This window comes from Geotrypetes seraphini, chromosome 1, assembly GCF_902459505.1.
Source record: "Geotrypetes seraphini chromosome 1, aGeoSer1.1, whole genome shotgun sequence".
In the NCBI taxonomy this organism is placed as follows: domain Eukaryota; kingdom Metazoa; phylum Chordata; class Amphibia; order Gymnophiona; family Dermophiidae; genus Geotrypetes; species Geotrypetes seraphini.
In genome coordinates, this window is record NC_047084.1 from 155,283,702 (window position 1) to 155,305,548 (window position 21,847).

General features: G+C 42.6%; 1 protein-coding gene across 7 annotated transcripts in view; it reads right to left on the reverse strand.

The window, feature by feature from the left end:
* PRMT9 (protein arginine methyltransferase 9) overlaps positions 1 to 21,847 on the reverse strand; it is a 71,126-nt gene that overhangs the window by 39,349 nt on the left and 9,930 nt on the right. For 4 of the 7 annotated variants that reach the window (XM_033940366.1, XM_033940375.1, XM_033940384.1 and 1 more), the window contains exons 2-5: positions 14,030 to 14,263; positions 11,932 to 12,080; positions 7,200 to 7,436; positions 3,635 to 3,802 (exon numbers count right to left, since the gene is read on the reverse strand). In XM_033940366.1, the coding sequence (XP_033796257.1) occupies positions 3,635 to 3,802; positions 7,200 to 7,436; positions 11,932 to 12,080; positions 14,030 to 14,215 (740 nt within the window). In that variant the 5' untranslated portion in view covers positions 14,216 to 14,263. Of the gene's footprint in view, positions 1 to 3,634; positions 3,803 to 7,199; positions 7,437 to 11,931; positions 12,081 to 14,029; positions 14,278 to 21,847 lie in introns of all 7 variants that reach the window. The other 3 variants (XM_033940347.1, XM_033940338.1, XM_033940332.1) reach the window with 1 other exon arrangement.

Here is a 21,847-nt window from a genome sequence, read left to right on the forward strand (position 1 = left end):
CCTTGCCAGAGAAGGGAAATGGGGTTAAAACCCTTAAAAGTATTCCTAAGCCTGCTAAGGAGAGGCCCAAAGCAGCTCCTAGGAATACTTACAAGCCAAGCCTTTCACCACTGAAACCTTCTAAAGCCCTGCCTAAAGTGGTTTAGCTTTACCTAAGCCAGGTATCAGGAAACAAGTGGAAAGACTACATCTCCCAGCAGGCATTGAGCCAGGGGCAGGAAAGAGCAAGGCTGGAATACAAGCCACTTCCAATCAGTCTCAAAGTGGTTTAGGCCAGGTGAGGAGCTCTGTGAGAGCAGGCTACACCAACACACCTGCAGGGCGGACTAATCAGCTTCCTGCAGGGAAAGAAAAAGGAATAGTTTTCTCAAAACAGGGGAGCCAGCCTCAGAGTACACACCTGCTACCGACCCAGCAAGCAGTTTTCAAGCCCAGAGAATCAGGAAGCCACAGTCTACCTCCTGGCTACCAGCCCAGGCAGAGATTGGAGAGATAGAAGCCACAGAGAACGGTGAGTCTGTGTTTGGGCAAGACAATGAGATGGCTGATGAAGACCTTACTGATAATATAGAGATAGAAGAAACAGAGAGTTGCCCATTATAGAAGAAATGGAAATAAGCTAATCTTTTCCTATTAAAGAGAGCTAGGATAAAATTTGGACTGTGTACTAGATTAAGAGAAGGCTAAAATTTATGTTTGAAGGAAACTTTACAGTTGGGACAAGTTTTTTGTCTCTCTTAAGATAGTTAGGCTTGGATCTGACAATTGTTTATGTTTTGAATGCTGCAATGATATACCAGGTGATACAAACCTGAAGAAAACTGTTTGAAAGTTTGTTTTGATTTTTGATCAATAAATTATACCAGGAAATTGCACCTCTGTCATTGGACCTGTTTTTTGGGAGGTGTTTTTTAATTCCAATACCAAGCTACCAATAGAACCTCGCGTAACCGCTCGGCTGAGGTTTTGTGTGCACTGGGTAAGGCCACTTGCTGAGCCCAGCTTGGCAACGCCCAGTCATGGCACCTAAGACCAAAACAAGTGGCTAAACTCAAAACACGCTCATGAGCCGCCCCTAACCATGCCTACTTTGTGGTAGACACCTTGCACAGACGCCTATCTCAAAGCGGTAAGTGTCTACCGAGTTAAGCGCCTAACATAACTCTAACTTACTTGCAATGCTTCAATAATGTATAAATAAAATCATAATATGATATGATACAGCCCAAATGATGAAGTTACGACAGTCTTATTTTGGTCATACTGTCAGAAGAGAAGGATCATTGGAGAAGGAAAGATGTTTGGAAAGATCGAAGGAAGCAGGAGAAGAGGGTGACCTGCAATCAGATGGTTGGACACGTTGAACCCAACTATGGGGATGACGCTGGAGGACTTTTCCAGACTAGCACAAAACTGATTTCTTTTTAGAACTGTAATACATCAAGGCTCGAGCAAGAGTTGATTCCACTTAAGAATAAGAGCCTGACGTGGCCATGTTTCGCCCCCTCCAGGGACCCATTTGGTGTATGAATGCGAGATCAATTATTGGTGCCAATTAGGTCTACTGAACAAGTTAGGTGCCTGCATCAGCTAGAAGTGTTGATGTAGGCACCTAGCTTTAGGCAGACTATGTAGAATTTGCCTGTAAGTCCTTAAAGGATCAAAAAACAGCTAGTGCAGTCCTTTTATCAAGCTGCCTTAACATGAAATTCGTTACCATCTTCCTTCAGACTGAAGACCAACTGTGAAGTTCTTAGAAATAAACTGAAAACATTTTGTTTGGGAAATTTTTAAATCTTTGGTTACTTTGAGATGTATTTTAGTTAGCCAATTCCTACAACATTTTGTCTAATTTCTTGCCCCACTTGGAATATTGTGTTCAGTTTTGGAGACCGTATCTGGCGAAGGACGTAAGAAGACTTGAAGCGGTCCAGAGGAGGGCGACGAAAATGATAAGAGGCTTGCGCCAGAAGATGTATGAGGAGAAACTGGAAGCCCTGAATATGTATACCCTACAGCAGGGGTGTCCAATGTCGGTCCTCGAGGGCCGCAGTCCAGTCGGGTTTTCAGGATTTCCCCAATGAATATGCATTGAAAGCAGTGCATTCAAATAGATCTCATGCATATTCATTGAGGAAATCCTGAAAACCCAACTGGACTGCAGCCCTCGAGGACCGACATTGGACACCCCTGCCCTAGAGGAAAGGAGGGACAGGGGAGATATGATTCAGACGTTCAAATACTTGAAGGGTATTAATGTAGAACAAAATATTTTCCAGAGAAAAGAAAATGGTAAAACCAGAGGACATAATTTGAAGTTATGGGGTGGTAGATTCAAGAGCAATGTTAGAAAATTCTACTTTACGGAGAGGGTGGTGGATGCTTGGAATGTGCTCCCAAGAGAGGTGGTGGAGAGGAAAATGGTAATGGAGTTCAAAGAAGCGTGGGATGAACACAGAGGATCTAGAATCAGAAAATAATATTAAATATTGAACTAAGGTCAGTACTGGGCAGACTTGCACGGTCTATGTCTGTATATGGCCGTTTGGGGGAGGATGGGCTGGAGAGGGCTTCAATGGCTGGGAGGGTTTAGATGGGCTGGAGTAGGTTTAAAACGGAGATTTCGGCAGTTGGAACCCAAGCACAGTACCGGGTAGAGCTTTGGATTCTTGCCTAGAAATAGCTAAGAAGAAGAAAATTTAAAACATTTAAATTGAATCAGGTTGCGCAGACTGGATGGACCATTCGGGTCTTTATCTGCTGTCATCTACTATGTTACTAGATTTTTTTGTGATTTGTGTTTTGACTAATTTCTGTAATTTGCATTATATTGTTCTATTATATATGTTTAGAGATGGTGTAATTCTCGCTAGAATGTCGATAATTTGCAGGTTCATTTCTATAGCGCTACTAGACATTAGTGCTGTCCGAATCAGGAAAAATAATTTTGATTCGATTTGGCCAACTGAATCGATTTTTTGATTCAATATTATTCAATCTGCTTTCTATGATGCAGCTTTTTAAGTTTAAATATTTGAAAAGTTTTATTTAACCAAGCCAATATCATGTCAAAGATAACATAGCTTTAACATTGCTAGAAAAATGGATTACATGAATTACATTTTCTAGTACCTATTTGGACATATTAGTTTGTCATTCTCCCTCTATTAGCTATTATCATCCCCCATCCTAATTTATCATCTGACTATGCAGCCTGTTTGGCATCCCAGTACACCCCCACCCCTCCTCCTGACAACCATATCACACCTGTTTTTCTGCCCCGTTTCCTCTGTCACTGCTGTTTTCTGTGATGTGTAGAGGGTGCTAAAGTTGGTTGCTTTCCCAGCTACAGACCTCTGTCAGTGAGAGTGTCTTCTCCCAGGCAGAGCTGGCCCAGGAAATCTGGGCACCTCTGAAGCACCAAGAAGCCTCAAAATTAAGACAAAACCCCAGAAATAACAAACCGAAAGCAGAGCAGATCTGAAAGACACCTTCAACTCGCGTATAGAAGGAGAAACTGAGGAATAACAGCACAGTGCAGTGATGAAGGCAGAGCCGAAAAATGTAGATGACACTTTCTAAACAAACTCGGAGCAGAGGTGAATAAAGAGAATACAACCCAGAATGACTCTACCTCTCAGGTATATGCTTTGGGATTTCAATATCCTGTGACTTCATGTGCAAAAGCTCAATTTCTCCTTCCATGTTATTTGCTGCTATCACATCATGAGCAACTTCATACATGGTCTTGGACACCTCGCAGGCAGACACACGGAGGGCTCCAGCCTTCTTAGCAAACATACTGAAAATTTAAAAAAACCACATACATGATGGGTATAAAACTCAAATAGAAACTAGTTTAAGTACATGAACTAACATGACAGTTCTAACACAAAATTACAATAATGGTCACAGTCAGTTCTCCTGTTCACTTTGGGGATGATATTCAACCAGGCACGAGAGACCACTGAATACCAGCACTAACCACCAAATGCAACACCAGTTATTTTGTGGGCAGTCTGGAGGCAGAGCTGGCACTTATGCAATTAAGGGCTGATATTTCATACTTAACTAGATAAAACTAACCAGACAAAAAGGGCTGCATCTTTATTGATTGGGTCTCACCGCATCTGGGTAGGTAGAACCGACATTTCAGCCATCATGCTGCGACTTTCTTCAGGGTATTTTGTGAGGTCTGCAGTTTGTCTTTATATATAGTGGGTCCACTGACCTGATTGAGAACAGGGTGGACCATTGGTCATGAATTTGAATTTTGGCGGGAAAGTTCGTAGGTCTCAGATTTGAATTTTGGCAGGAATTTTGGGCAGTTTCACTTATGTGATTAAATGCTGAATATTGCACTTAAACAGAAAAGGGATAACCAGTCACCCAAACCCAGATATTCAATGCTGGTGCCCAGACACATCCTGGCATTGACTATCTGGGCATAACACTGTTAGTGGCAAAAAAAAAAAAAAAATGTTAACCATTACCGACTGAATACTTACTTCTTTATGTTTAAATGATTTGTGCCAAAGCTTCAATGAGGTCTTCCAACTGCACCTTTCTAAGGATGTCCCAGAGCTGCTGGGAATCTCTACCAGTGCATATAAACTGTGAATACAGCACAGAGGGCTAAGGAGCAGATCTTCATTTGAACTGCACCATAGTTTCAAGTTTATTGATTTTTAATATACCGACCATCAACGGGTATCTAGCCAGTTTACAATAAAAGATAAAATAAAAGTAAAATTATGCTTATAGATAGTAAAATTAATAAAAGAGCAAAGAGGAAGTGGACATTAAGGACATTTGACGATGACAAACATGAAAGTGAGGTTGACAAGAGAAGGAGGGGGAAGTTACATTATTAGTGGTGAAAAGAGAGTAAAAGAGAAAAAGAAAAAAAAAAGGGGCTTGAATGTGAAAGGGAGGGAAAGGGGAGGAACAGAAGGGAATGAGGTTGCTTCATAAAAGCGGTTGGGTGAATTGGTGATGGAAAGTTCACGAGCAATAAAATGCGTCTTGAAATAAGAAGGTTTTCAGATTAGTCTTAAATTTTTCAATAAGTTGTTCCTGACAAAGTTGGGATGGCAAAGCATTCCATAGTGTAGGGGCGACTACTGAAAAGTTGGTTTTCCTAGTATAGAAGAATTCCTTTATAGAAGAGACAGATAGTAAATTCTGGTCAGCAGATCTTAGAGACCGTGAAGGGCAAAACGGAATAAGAAGTTTGTCAAGAAAAGATGGTTGACGGGAGGATTTGATTTTAAAGACCAACATGAGGGTTTTGTAAGTGATACGATATGTAATAGGTAGCTAATGCGCTTCTTTCAAGAGAGGGGTGACGTGGTCATATTTCCCTAGCTTGTATATAAGTTTTATTGCAGTGTTTTGGATAAGCTGTAGACGTCGTGTTTCTTTTTTAGGAATTCCATTGTAAAAAGAATTACAATAATTACATTACATTACATTAGGGATTTCTCACGATGAGAAATGACTAGAGAGTGAACTAGGGTCGTGATTGCTTCAGTTTTGAGAATAGAAGTTAGGGATCGAATAAGTCGGAGTTTGTAGAAACAGGTTTTTACTACTGAACTGATATGATCGTGAAAGGTTAAATCTTTATCTATGAGGACCCCTAATAATTTTATTTTAGTTTCTATTTTGACAGGATGAGATTTAAGGTAGATTTTGCCTGTTACTGATTCATTAGGGTTGGTTGAGAAGAGTATACCACATGATTTATTAATATTAAGGGAGAGTTTACTTGCAAAAAGCCAATCACTTATTTTGTCTAATTTCGAATTAATTTCTTGTATATCGGAGATGTTCGTGGTATCGATGGGGTGAAGTAATTGTCATCTGCGTAAGCAAAGATTGTGAAACCTATTGACTGGGCTAGGGTGAGAAGAGGAGACATGAAGATATTGAATAGCAATGGTGATAGAATAGAACCCTGTGGGACACCGTAGGTTTGAACTATAGGTAGAGAAGTTTCATTATTTGAGTAGACATTGAAACTACGATCAGCGAAGTATGAGATAAACCATAAGAGGGCTTGGCCAGTAATGCATTGTCTCTAAGGCGGTTGACTGTGTCGAACGCGGCAGACAGATCAAGAGAGATAAGGAGAACGGATTTTCGGTGGTCAAGGAAGTAGTATATAGTGGAAAGAAGTCCTAGTAATGATAGTTCAGTGGAGTAAGATAAGCGAAGTGACTAGAGTTCATCTAAAGTCATGCACTACTGGCTGCCTTCCATTATCACATTTAATTTTCCACACAAGAGGCCTGATTCTATAAATGGCACATGTCAATCAAATTAAGGGGCTGTTTATAGCTTAGACATCATAATGTTAGGCACCAGTATATTAGGCAAAGGTTTTCCTGGCCTAGTTTACCATCACCTAACACAGATGCCTACCAATCCATTAAATGGATGTTTGGAATCTAAGCTACACGGTATACAACATGTGAGGAATACTGACATTGAGAGCATCTAAATGCTTGTCTGTCTTGAGCTGTATGTTGAGTAGACCACATATATGAAGATAAGTGCTGTTTGTTTAACCAACTAACTAAACCTTAAGTTTATATATCGCAGTTTAATTCAATATAACTGTAGTAAGAGTTCTTGGAATGAGAAATCTTGCAGTTTTTGGAATTATGAATATGTAAAGTGGAGTTTTTTGTGACCCCTACTTCAAAAATTTTTTTGAACCTAGATTGTCTCCAGGATATGTTAAAGTCCTATCTTGTGTGGCACGGAGGTCTTTTTCTCCACTTATTGTAATTGTTGTACAAGTGGTTATCCCTCTCATCAGCTATATAATTTGAATGTATTTTGCTTGTGTATTTTGATATTCAACTTGGATTTATTTTTCCTTTATCTAACACCTAAGCCATTCCACATCCAAACTCCTCCCCTAACTGCGTCCACTTTTCAGGTAGGCATGGCGTCGATTTCCATGTGGAGCTTAATCGTTTTTATAAATGTTTTTAATTGGCTTTTAGTGGAGTTTTCAATTATTACGCCAATTAAGCCAATTTAAAAAATTTAACTGCTTTATGGAAATTGGCTAGACACCACTGATCTGGGCGCCACTAGGCACCATTTATAGAATCAGGGTCAAGGTCTTTAACAAGAGGCCTTTCAGTCCATTTCTGTTTTTAAAAAAAAACAACAAAATCACATACCTGAGTATTCCTGTCCCTGCCCCAATGTCTAGGACATTGCGACACCCAGCCCGCACTGCCTTTTGAATGGCATGCCAATACATGTGGTTCCGCCTGCTGTCGTTAAGCATAGTAAAATGCCACCTCTCCACCAGCCAGTTGGCAACCCGGTAAAAATTCTCCTTGGCCTCTATGAAATCAGGGTTCAGCTTCAGAGCTTTGTAAAAGTAACCAGCTGCTTCGTCTCTGAAGCCCATTCTGCAGCAACAGAAAAAGAGAACAGTTAACGTGCGGCTACTCAGAGAGCTGGAAAGTGAAAACAGGCATTGGCGATATTAACCTTCCAGCGTTAAAGCCCCACAAGCACAAACATTTTCACTGCAATTTCTTTACTGCGTTACACATTTTTCAGAAAAAAAAAAAACCTGTTGAATTTGGAAGAGTTTGATACACTCTAGTTTGAAAACTATAGAGGCCCTGCTTCATAACAAAACCAGGCGCGACAGTGGCAAGCCCTGCCTTCTTCATCCACTGGTATACAGGGTTCACTCTAGCGCAGTGGTCTCAAATTCAAACCCTTTGCCGGGCCACATTTTGGGATTTGTAGATACTTGGAGGGCCTCAGAAAAAATGTCTTATTAAAGAAATGACAATTTTGCATGAGGTAAAACTCTTTATAGCTTATAAATCTTTTCTTTTGGCTAAGTCTTACTAATAATATTGTCATTTATAGCTAAAGAGACATATGATCAAGAAACTGTTTTATTTTACCTTTGTGATTATGATAAACATTTTGAGGCCTGCCAGGGCCTCAAAATAGTACCTGGCAGGCCACGAGTTTGAGACCACTACTCTAGCGCTAACACCTGTTCTGAGCAGGAATCCGCTGCAATTCACAACTTCTGCATTACCAGTCCCATAACCTTCATCTGGACTACAGTGGAGGTGGGAGTGGATCTAACTTTAAACATCCTGCTTCTGCAAGCGCCCTGCCTTCTTCCACAGCATATCCAACTCTCAGACAGAGACAGTGCCTTTCAGGATGCTGTGCTCTGTCTGAGGTTCTGAACAGAGATGCGAGAATTATGTCTTTATCTCCATAATTTATCTAAAGATGGCAGCACTTATATGCTACACCTATTCACCTGTTCTTTGAAATCGCTTCCTTTACTTTGCTTGGTGAGAAGCGTCTGCATTAAGAGGCTGTTTTGCAATTTCTTGTGAAATGGAAATCTAATCAGATCTGGTTTGTGCATCCGCGCAATGCCTAAATAGGCTCAAGGCGACTTCCAGCAAGAAAAGTAAAATACTTTAGAATACAAAAGGATCAAGGAGAGTAGAGTGGAGTGAATGCCTAAATAGGCTCAAGGCGACTTCCAGCAAGAAAAGTAAAATACTTTAGAATACAAAAGGATCAAGGAGAGTAGAGTGGAGTGAATTAGCGGGAGGCTGCGATTAGGACAATACCTAGACATTACAGTTTAAAGATTCTTAATAATAGGGAACCATTTCTATGTAGGGGAGTATTAAGTCAAACATCTTTGGTCCGAGCGGAGATGAAAGAATTATACATGTTGAGATCTTTATTAGAAAGGAGTTGGCATCCCTCCTGCCATGGATGGGAAGGGCAGCGTCGGACGGAGCAGCTGATGGCAGGAGGGAGTGGGCATCCCTCCTGCCATTTGTGGGTCGCAGGGTATGTGCGTTTGTCCGGGGGGGGGGGGGCGGGTTTTGACAGGTCTGCCATGAAAAAAATGAATAAAAAAAGACAGGCAGACCTGTCAAAAAAACAGCAGACCTGTCGGTAACACAGTGTCTACAGCAGTCGGGTTAAAGGATAGTAAAACCCGATTCAAAATAGCCAAGCGATTGATTAGCCAAGCAATTGTTAGTGAATCAATCGCTTGGCTATTTTGCATAAGGTTTTACTAATTTGCATGGGTTGGATTGGATAGGAGATTGATCGGGCAGGAGTTTAGTGAATCGGGTTGGGGGAACGATCGCAAAACCATCGGTACAGGATCGGAAGGTTTAGTGAAGCTAGCAACTTTGTCACTGTAAAACCAATGATGAGAAAACCACAGGAAATGATTCAACAAAGCAAATGTGTACATCACACTGCTGTCAAATCTCATATAAACAATGTAAATACACCACAATTTTACATTGGGTGTAGCATAACTTGAATGATGAAGCGCATCAGAAAAGCTGTTCTGTTTTCTCCACTGTTTGTCATATGTTATGTGCAATCTTAAATCCCACCGGTTTGAAAAAATTATTTCAAATAACACACTTCCTAGTTAACCTAACTGAATAAACCGCCAAATCAACAAATACCCCAACAGCAACTGAACTAGCACCTTTTCAAAGCAAAATTAGACCACATTAGAACTGACACTAACAAAACAAACGCAGCGACCTGCATAGAAGTACAGTGGTACCTTGGATTATGAGCATAATTTGTTCCAGGAGCATGCTTGTAATCCAAAATGCTCGTTTATCAAAGCGAGTTTCCCCATAGGAAATAATGGAAGCTCGCTTTGATGCGTTTCCCCCCCCCCCCATGAGAATTGGCAATGCTCCCCCCGAAGACCCCCCACCTGCGATCCGGCACCCCCCCTGCGATTCAGCACCCCCCCCCCCCGACGCTTCTTACCCTCATCTGGGCACCGGCATGTCCTGTGCTTGGTGCCGGTGCCCGAAGATTGGCCTCCTCTTCTGCTAGGCCTTGAGCATCTGAGCATGCTCAAGGCCTGCGAGTTCACGTTCAGGATGGGGGCTTGGTGCAGAGCCTAGCAAGGAGTGTGGGGTTGGGTGCAGAGCCTGGCAGGGAGAATTTGGTTCATAGTTTTTTTTTCTTGTTTTTCTCCTCTAAATCTAGAGTGTGTCTTATGGTTAGGTGCACACACTCACACCTACCCTTACTCCCCCCCACCCCTAAATAAGCAGAGCTTCAGTCAAGTAAAAAGACTAATCTAGAAAATAAAAGACTAGTACAATTTAGTATTCAAATGTCACACGTAACTGTGCCAATCAGATCAGGTTTCAGGCAGAGTAAAATGCAGTAATTTAGTCTAGAGCCACTTTTTAGATGCAGACTAATTTAAAATGAAGCTTTGATGTATTATTTTAAAATTATTCTTACATGTAGAATTTTGTACTTTATGTATGTGAATTTGTAATCCACCTAGTTGAAAGGCGGAATAGAAAATTTTTAAATAAATAAATAAACCATTCAAGTATTTACGTGTCCATAACATATCCTCGTCCCTCTTTTTCCTAGGGAAGGGGTTCTCAACCCAGTCCTTGGGACAAACCAAGCCAGTCTAGTTTTCAAGATATCCACAACGAATGTGCATGAGATAAATCTGCATATAATGGAGGCAGTGCATACAAATTTATCTCATACATACTCGTTATCGAGATCCTGAAAATTCAACTGGTTAGGTGTGGCCTAAGGACTGGGTTGAAAGCATCTGCTCTAGGGTATACATATTCAGGTCTTCAAGTCTCTTTTCGTACAGCTTTTGGTGCAAATCCCATACCATTTTTGTTGCCTTCCTCTAAACACAATACTCAGGCCCCCTTTTTTCAAACCGTGCTAGCGTATTTTAGTGCAGGGAGCCGTGCTGAATGCCCCACACTGCTCCCGACGTTCATAAAGTTCCTATGAGCGTCAGGAGCAGCGTGCAGCATTCAGCACGGCTCCCTGCACTAAAAAAACGCTAGTGCAATTTGATAAAAGGGGGTCTCAAAAGTAGGGGGTCTCACCAATGTCCTGCTGGGGATCAGGGGAATAGTGTCTGAATCTAAGGTGGGGATTAGAAAGGAAGAAAAGAGGCTATGGAGGGGGAGGTGAAAGAGTGAATGAGAGTTTCAAGTTTCTTTGGAATTTGATAAAATCGCTTTTTCATAGATAATAATAATAATAATTTATTTTATTGTATACCGCCACAAATGACAGTTCTGGGCGGTTCACAACAGTAAACTGAAACATTTCGGTTAAAAAATTAAATTTCAAAACACACAACAGTAAATACCACATCAATTAAAATACAGCTTCTAATAAAAAATTCAATTAAAATACATAGCATAATAAAAATGCTACTGTAAGTATATGAATAAGAATCAGCATTATTTTTTTTCAAATAAATAAGTTTTCAGTAGTTTCCTAAATGTAAGGTATGAAGAAGCTTGAGCAATCAACGGGCTCATCCAGGAGTTCATCTTCCACGCCTAATATTCCAGTGTCCTGTCCAAAAAAAGTCTTGTAACGACAGGCCCTAGGGGTAGAGTAGATGAACATACCTGACTTTCTGGTAGTTAGATAAGATACCAAAAAGAGCCTTATAGCAGATACATCTAAACTTAAAAGCGATGAACAATTTAAGAAATAGAGGGGGGGGGGGACAAACAATTTTGGGGTAAATCACAGACATACTTTCCACGAGAGGGAAATAGAGGGAGGAACTACAAGTTAGTATAGGAAAGAGAATAAAAAAGGGTAAAAACAGAAGGGCGTGACTGGACAGATGCAAGGCAGTGGTTATTCAGAAAGTACAGTCCCTCCACCTAGAACCCCATTCACTCACTCACACACAAAATCCCCATATCTGCTGGCCTGCTGTCAATTCTATCAATAAGCTGAATGCAAGAAGTTGAGCTTGTAGGCTTATAGTTTGTGGAGGGTGGCTGATGCCTCTCTTCCCCATCAGGATATCTGTTAGGGTTCATCCCCTTGTTTTGTACAGACCTGAAAAGGTGCTCTCCCATGCTGTTACAGATCACTTCAGAGTTGGGAAACAATTCCAGGGCCTGCTCATAACAGTCAAATACATCTCGTGTCCGACTAAGAGCTGCCAGTTCTTCCGCCCACTTGAAAAGGGTAAACTGGAAAGTTTCCTGAATACACACATGCATTAAAATAAAAGACTGGATTAGCCAATATTTCAGAGAAATGATTGCTTGGATAAAACTACAGTATGCTCAGCCTTCATCACTAGATGGCGATCAACCACCAGTAATTTGGTCCATAGTTTTAGCAATGCCAATGTAAGTCTTGTCATAGTTTCTGGGCATTTGAATAGACAGCAAATAGTCCTAACATCAAAAGTCTCCATTCATCTGTCTGTGACCCTTTTGCTGTTGCTTACACTGAACTGGACTGGGATCAGGAAAGAGCATGCAATTCAAAGGACTATGAAGTAAGGAAGCTCTCCCTCTTGTCAAGCTGCTGGTAGGGAAGTAGAGGCAAACATCAACGGGAAATGAGGAGATATTCTAGGAGAATGGGGGTGGGCTGTTAGTAACATAGAGATGTTCTTTTATGCAGGCCAGGGCACGCGGAGATGCGCATCTAGCTTAAAATTACATAGGCATCAGCTCATGCAGTTTTGCTGGGACCAGATATATCTTTGCTTGTTAAAGCTCCTTTTGTTTATATTATGCTTAAAAAATTTCTGCAAATCAGACCTTTACCAATCATTCACAATGCCAGGATGGTGCCCTACCAATTATACACACAGCTGACCAAACAAAGGATATCTCTAATGAATATGCATAAATAAATAAATAAATATACTTAAATATATAGTGTGTGTGCATATATTTATATATATATATATATATATATACACACACACACTTTTACTCGGGGTTATTACTACTCAGCAAATTCCAATAATTTAATTGAATTAAACCCATACAATATAAGGAAAATTTTTTGCCGAGTTTGTCCGTGCGCAATCATCCCAGATTTTTTATAGGCCTATGTTTACTATCATTTTATATTGCAGTTTTATTCAAACCTTATCACCCCTGAAGAAGGCGTGTTTATCGAAACACGGACCGTGTCAGGTCCTTAGTTTTGTTTGAAGGGTGGTAACATTAACCGCATTTCTATTTGATATAATAAACATAGCCTGCATCTTGTACATTCTGTATGCAGTTTTTTTTTCTTGTTTTTTGTCTGTTGTCCCATTCCTACTGCAGTTTCTGTTACATTTTTTTCTTTGTTTTTTGTAATAGACCATAAAGTGCCTTTATAACAAAAACAGCCAAATTTGAAAACTATCCTGGACTAAAATAATAACATATAATTAAAAAACAAGTGGAAAAGAGCACGATGAACTGTATGAAAACACCTAAAAACCTGGCTATTCTCAAAACTGTAACACTTCCCCCCTCTTAGGCCTCTCACCTTCCCCCTTTACACCTAACTCTTTAATCTCTCCACTGTAGTTCCTCTCTCATCTTTCTTCTTGTAAACCGTGCCGAGCTCCGCATTCGTGGGGATGGTGCGGTATATAAACCCAAGGTTTAGTTTAGTTTAGTTTAGAATAGCTAGGCTATAGTGCAGGGTTTCCTAAACCTGTTCTGAGACCCCTGCACCCAGTGAGATTTCAGGATTTCCATAATCAATATGCAAAATCTGCATACTCTGGATTTCTGATGCATGCAGATTTATTTCATGCATAATCTGAAAAACCAAATGGGATGCAAGGACCCCAAGATAGCCTTGCTATAGTGTTTTCAACTAGGAAGCACGTAGTGAAGTCTAAAATTCAACCTCTGCATTGCATGCTTAATATATATATTAAGGGAGGTAACCAGCTGGCGCTTTGAGGAACAACCTCCCTAGGTTGGTTAAGAAGGAATGACCAACTTTTTTAACAGAATAGGAAAAACAGGTTCTAGTCCAATGATTTGAGGGCTTTCAATGTGTTAATACTTTTGCTGCATATATTTCAAAATAAACCCAAAAGCCCCCCTCCCTCCACACCCCCTAAAATCTGCAGCTTGGAGAGTTTTAGCTAGCAGTACCAATAGCATTTTTTAAAACAAGAGCTCACCTTCACGTCATTTCTCAGCTCAGGTGCAAGATTTAGGACAAGCAGGTAGTGGGCATAAGCCGTTCCAAAATCCTGATTCTCCAGGCAGTGCTGGGCACTTCGCAGGGACTGGGAAACCAACTTACTTCGGCCAGTTTTCTGACCACGTTTCTGGGCAGGACGCTCCATATCTCTGGAGCTGAACATTCTGCACAAAACTAACTGTGCAATTAAGCATCAGCTGCAGTGTATTAACTGCTCCAAAAGAGCTGCAATGACAAAGAGAGGCAGAAATGACTAGATAAGTTACACCACAGAATATTCCTATACATGCCAACAAGAAATATGAAAAGATAGAAGATTATCAAGGTAAGTACCTTCCTAGTAAATAGGCACATCATTCTGGAACACTTGAGTTGTGTAACTCTGGTTATAAAATCCTGCGTAGACAGCCTCGTCTACATTTTTCTGCTTCACATCCCATCCCTTTGGGCTATCCTATAATTCCTCAATTCATAATCAAAGCAGATGGTCAGCCCGAGAGGAGAAAATGTAATAGGGAGGGGTACAGGGACTCTCCCCCAAGAAACAAGTCTGTTCTGCTCATATCATAACATATATATATGGTAAAATCCTGAAACATCTAAACATTTAACCCTATAACGTGGGTCCAGAGAAGAGCAACTAAGCTAATAAAGGGCATGGAAGACCTCTCATATACTGACAGACTGAAAAAGCTGGGGCTTTTCTCCCTGGAAAAGCGGAGACTTAGACATCCCCCGAAGGACTTCAGAACGGTGAGAACTCTACATTTACACAAATTTCAACTGAATTGATTAAACCTGCAGAAGTGACTTTAGACTCTATCTGGGACTTAATGGCTGGTTTTGTTAAAAATATTACTCCTACACTTCAACAAATTGAAGGGAAAATTAAGGAACATGATAAGGAATTGAAGGATTTAAGAGAAGAAACGAATACTTCTAACTCATCTGTTCAAAAAATAGAAAAAGAAATAGTATCATTGAAACAAATTCAAGAGGCCTTAGTTAAAGACAATATTAGCCTAAGGAAAAAGACTGAAATGCTTGAGAATAATTCACGCAGTAATAATTTAAGGTTAATTAACTTTCCAAGACTTGAGTTAGTAACACCTAGAGATATGCTTAAGAGATATCTAGTAGAGAACTTAGAGATACCCGAAGATTCATTACCACCATTTTCACGGGTTTATTATTTGCCTGATAAAGAACAAAATCAACAACTAAAAGAAAAACCTTCAGATCAAGAACTTCTAAATATATCACAGATCTTAGAAACATCTGAGAAGGATTTAGCATCACCAGCCACCATGATTATTACTTTAGCTTTGCCAATTGATAAAACATGGTTGTTAAAACTTTTCTTTAAAAATAGACAAAAAAGCTTTCTTGGTTATAAAATACAAATGTTCCCAGATTTGGCACGGGAGACGCAAAGGCGTCGCAGTGAATTTCTTCTTCTGAAACCTGGGGTTTTATCTTTGGGGGCAACCTTTTATTTGAGACATCTATGTAAATGTATTATATATCACCGTACTCTTAAATATGTGTTTTTTGAACCATCACAATTAACAAATTTTGTGGCTATGTCTCGCCTGAATGTTAACAATCTTTGAGCCCTATATTTAGGATATTGTGACCCTATCTCAGTGCTATAGTTCTCAGTTTCTTTTATAACTTTCTTTTTAGATAATTTCGCCAATTTTCTATAATTCTTGGATCCTAATGGTGGACTTGAGCATAAATAGTATATTTGTTTAATTTAAGATTTATATTGCTTTGTATTTGATATCTATCCTATTCTTGCTTTCTGTACAAGTGTAATACTTGAAATTTAAGTCGAAAATAATAAATAAATAAATTAAAAAAAAAAAAAAAAAGGAAAAGCGGAGACTTATAGGAGACATGATAGAAACCTTCAAGATCATGAAGGGAGTAGAAAAAGTAGACAGGGACAGATTTTTCAAATTATGGGGAACCACAAGTACAAGGGGGCACTCGAAGAAATTGAAAGGGGACAGGTTTAGGACAAACGCCAGGAAGTTCTTTTTCACCCAGAGGGTGGTGGATACATGGAACGTGCTACCGGAAGATGTGATAAGCAGGAGCACGCTACAGGGCTTCAAAGAAGGTTTGGATAGGTACCTGGAGAGCAAAGGGATTGAGGGGTACAGATAGGAGTGGAGGTAGGTTTAGGGCTAGGATTAGAGGTAAGTTACAAAATTAGTCTGGGACCACTGTTCAGGCAGTGGGCCTGATTGGCCGCTGGGCAGGATGGACCTCTGGTCTGCCTCAGCGGAGGCAACTTCTTTTTTTCCAAATGAAAGCTTTTATTGAAAAATATACATAAGTATACAGCAGTGATACACAGCTTCAGCAAAGCACAAAGGAAAAATCAACAGTGCAGACAACAAATTAAATAGTAGTTATAGCCCCAACATGTCGAAAACCAACCACAAAACCACAGCAAAATCCCCCCTCCCACCCCCCCCAGGGATAAAGCACAATGCACACACCGCCCTTTTGGGTAAGGATCTCCCAACCTCACCTTCAAAAACAGTTATCATAGGGTCTCATCCTGTCCCACACTCCCAATTAAACATCCAATCCAACCCCCCCCTCCCCCCTCCCACCAATCCCTATAGAAGCCCAAAATCTACGCCAAATATGAGCATAGCCATGATGTTTGCCATGTCGTAAAGCCGTTAACTGATAAAGGAGCTGCCAGGTAATTAAGCGCTGTTCCACTATATGCCAAGTGGGGGAGTGCCCCTGATTCCACAAAGATGCTAGGGCCAATCGGGCAGCAGTGAAGGCTAACTTACAAAATAAAGAGTCACCCCAATCAAGATCCAATTGGTGCCAAAATAACAGGGCATGTCTCCAGTCCACCGGAACCTGCACAGTGAGAATCCGGGAAACTCGAGAGAACACCTCAATCCAGAAACCGCTCACCCTCCCACAATACCACCACATATGCATATAGGTTCCCACCTCCCCACATCCCCTCCAACAAGAAGCACTCGTCCCCTCACGCCATCGAGCCAGAACCTGAGGAGTATAATACCACCGGAATAGAACTTTATACCCATTTCCAACCACCAATGCTGCAATGCCCGCCGAAGCAACTTCTCTCCAGATGTCGCCCCAAGTATCTAAAGAGATAGCTGATTCCCAATCCCCTTCCCAAGCCAACATATAAGGCAAGGGCCGAGCCCCCCGACTATTAAGACACCGATATATAGCAGACAAAGCACCCTTCCAGAGAGTCGGGCCCAACAACAACTCAAAGGGGGTCTTACCCGCCCGTAAGTCCCATAGGGCCCCCGAGGCCCGCAAGTAGTGAACAGCCTGTAAGTAGGGAAACAGATCCCGAGCCAGAAGATCATAACAGCCCTGTAGTTCAGCAAAAGGCCTAATACTGCCCAAGAGTGGATCCCACAATTGACCCACACACACCAAACCATGAGACTCCCACCTAGCAAACACACCCTCTCCCCGACCAGGCTCAAAGGCCACATTATGACGCAGCGGCGTATACCAAGAATGGCGCTTACCCAGCAACAAACTTCTCCGGGTCATATTCCAGACCCGCAGGGCTGTATCTACTGAGGATAGGACTCGCTCGGGCCGAATCCTCTCAGGCACCCAGGGCCGATGCAACAGGGGCACCCCAGTGGACATGCGTTGTTCAAGCTCCACCCACGGCTTCGGGTCTTGCACCTGCCACTCCAACAGAGCTCGCAACTGTGCATCCTGATAATATTTCACCACATTAGGGACAGCCCAACCCCCATCGCTCCTACCCAAGCACATAACCGACCTACTCACACGAGGCCTCCGACCGGCCCAAATAAAAGCAAAAATGTGCCGCTGCACCCCCTCCAATACGCGCCTATTCACCCAGAGAGGCAACACCTGGAATAAGAACAGAAGACGAGGCAAAATCATCATTTTCACTATTTCCATCCGTCCTAACCAGGAAAAAAATTGATCCTTCCAGCTTGTCAAATCCCGCTGGATACGTCGAAAAAGTGGGGGAAAATTAAGATCATAGATCCCCGTTCCCGGTGGGCCAAAATAAACCCCAAGATAGCGCATAGACTGTTGTACCCAACGAAACGGAAACCGTGCCTGAAGATAATTCACTCTATCCAGGGGTAAATTAATATTGAGTAGCTCGGATTTCCCGACATTAACACGAAACCCCGACACCCTTCCAAACTCCTCCAGTTCCCGCAAGATAGCTGCCAGGGAGGTCTCAGGATCCTCCACTGTGAAGAGAAGATCATCCGCAAACAGAGACAACTTATAGCTACTGCCCGGTACCTTTATTCCCCTGACATCCCGATTCATCCGCACCCTTTGTGCCAGAGGTTCCACTGTCAATGCAAAGAGGAGCGGAGAAAGAGGACACCCCTGCCTCGCCCCCCTGCCCAAAGAAAAAGTATCAGAATAACCCCCATTCACCTTAATACATCCCACAGGACTGGTGTAGAGGATGCGAATCCATTCCTGCATACGAGGTCCCAAACCAACAGAATCCAAAACCCGAAACAAAAAAGACCAGGAACCCCTGTCAAAAGCTTTTTCGGCGTCGACCGACAAGAATACCGCTTCCCGACCACCACCCCTAGCCCTCTCGAACAAATTACAAACCCGCCGCGTATTATCCCCCACCTGTCTCCCCACCACAAAGCCCGATTGATCAGGATGTATCAATCTAGGAATCCAGCTCATCAGTCTGTCCGCTAAAATCCGCGTAAAGATCTTCGTATCCACCCCCAACAAAGATATCGGTTGATAGGATGCACATTGCAGGGGATCCTTCCCCTCCTTAGCTAATACTGTAACTCCAGCCAAGCACATAAAAAACGGAAGCGCACAGTCACCCTCCATAGAATTAAGAAAGCCAAGCAGGGGAGGTAACAACAAATCCTGAAACCGCTTATACTAGCGAACTGTAAAGCCGTCCATCCCAGGCGACTTGCCTAGTTTCATTGAGCGTAGAGCGCCCCGAGCCTCGATCAACGTAAGGGGACGATCCAACCGGGCCACATCCGCCAGCGCAATCCTAGGAAGCTCCGCCGAAGCTAAATAACTGTCGATATCATGCGCGGCCCCGGCCCCCTCCGGAGAATAGAGGTGTGAGTAAAACTCTACAAAACGAGCTCAAATATCATCATCTTTACGCAATAACTCTCCAGAGGCCGCCCAAACAGACAAAATTTGATTGCGCGTCTGTCGTACTTTCAAACGATGGGCTACCAGTCTGCTAGCCTTATTAGAGAACTCGAAGTATCTCTGTTGCAGTAGCTGTAGATTGAAGCGCAAGCCCTCCAGATCCAACGCCTGGAGATCACGACGCGCCTGAAACAAACGGCCATGCAGCATCATATCCCAAGGTCGGCGCTTATGGAGACTCTCCAAACTCCCAATAGTATGCATCAAGGCCGCTGCCTCTGCCCTACGTGTACGCTGCCGAGCAGAGGCCAAAGCAATCAATCTGCCCCTTAGGGTAGCCTTCAAACCCTCCCAAACCGCCTCCTGCGAGGCCCCGCATTCCAAGTTCAACTCCAAATATTCCCGTAACCACCCCTCGATCTGTACTACAACTTCTGGGTCATCAAGGAGACTGTCATTAAAACGCCAAAATTTCCGGCCCGAACTACCCCCCTCCTCACGGAACCTGGTCCAAACAGGGGCATGATCCGACCACGTAATTGACTCTATTCCCGCCGACTCCACCCAACTGAGCAATCCCCTCTCCACAAATACAGCATCTATTCTTGAGTAAGTGGAGTGCAACCCCGAAAAATACGTGTAATCCCTGTCTAGAGGATGTAGCCAGCGCCACCCATCCACCACATTCAGAGCGGTCAGCGCCTCCTTTAGCATCTTACGCTCCCTCCCCCCATAATGATCCGCCCTCCCTGAATTATCCAAACGTGGGGTAACAGTAAGATTAAAATCCCCACCCAAAACCAAGGCACCCCCCTTAAACATAAGAATTCGAGGCACCAGATCCCGAAAGAAGGCCCCCTGGCCCTCATTGGAAGCATAGACATTAACCATAGAATATAAGCACCCCTCAATAAGAATTTCCAGCATAATATACCTTCCCTGAGGATCCCTGACTACCCGTTATACTTCGCTCCGAAGCCCCTTACGTAGCAGAATCCCCACCCCACCCCTCTTAGACGTATGCGGAGGCAACTTCTTATGTTCTTATGAAACGAACAGGCCACCTACCTGAGCGCAATCTGCACTAACTGACTTGGAGTTCTGACAAATACTCCATGGTCTCTTCACAATAGTATGGGATTCCCGATCCTCGATTGTAATGGACAGAGGAAAGAAATAAGGTATCTGGTAATACAGACATGTCCGAGACACAAGCAGGCTAATGAATATCTGACAGGGCGAGCTTCCCGAATGATGTGCCTATTTACTAGAAATAAGATTATCAAGGTAAGTACCTAATCTTTCCTTCTAGTGCAATAGGTACATCATTATGGAACACTTGGGACGTATCTAAGCAATCCCCTAGGATCTAGGGAGGGACAGATGAGCCTGCTGAAAGTACTGAAGATTCAAATGCGGTATCCAAATTTGGCTGCTACATCCACCCCATAAACAGTGAAAGTATGAAGGGACGACCAAGTGGCTGCTTCAGGGAAAACTGCTCTGGATTTTGCCCAAAAGAAAGCTACACTCCTAGTGGAATGAGCCTTTATGACCACTGGCAATTGTTTTCTGCTGCCAATGCAAGCTGAAGAAATGGCCATACGAATCCATCTAGAAATGGTTGCTTTTGAAGCCAGCTGGCCCCGGGCAGCTGGTAGTGGTACCCAGTAGCACAAAGAGATGATCTGACAGACGAAACTCATTTGTCACTTCCAGATGGCAAAGCAACACTCTGCACATATAGAAACATCTCAGAGCTTTGTCACTTTTCTTGGACCCTGAGGGTGTGAAGACCAACAACCGTATTTCCTGGTTGATGAAGAAACTGGAGGCTACTTTTGTAAAGAAAGAGGACTGTTTTCAGTGAAACCCCCATTTCTGAAATCGAGAAAGGGTTCGCTGCAGGATAAAGCCTGTAGTTCAGACACCCAATATGCTGATGTGACCGCCACTAAAATGCTGCTTTGACCATCAGGTCCATCACTGACACCATCTCCAAAGGTTCATATGGAGCTCTAGTGAGAGCCCACAGAATGGGATTAAGACTCTATGTTGAAAAAGTGCCATGCTATAAGACCAAAGTGATCTGGATCCTTCAGAGAGATTGGGCCCTGTAAGATTAACCCCAGATGAGACCCCAGTTGTTCTTTAGATGGACCAGTTCTGCATACCAAAGATGCCTCGGCCAGTCTAGTGTGACAAGAACTACCAGCCATGGATGCAAAATTATTCTTATTAGGACTCTGCCTATCGTGGGCCACAATGGGAACACATACAGAAGCCCTTTCTGTGGCCACGACTGCACCAGGGTATCCAGATCAGTGCTTCATGACTCGTATCTTTGACTGAAAACCCAAGTCGTTTTCTTGTTGGTCACTGACACCATGGGGTTGAACGTCAGGCGCTCCCACAACTCACAATACTGCCAAACACTTCCCAAGACAGAACCCAGTCTTCAGGATCCACAGTCTGCCAGCTGAAGAAATCCACTTGCACATTTGTCTACTCTTGCTACATGTGCCATTGAGAAGGCCAGCAGGTAGGCCTCTGCCCACTGGAACAGCATTTGAGCTTCCAGCCATAGTGGGGCACTCTTGGTGCTTCCCTGCCA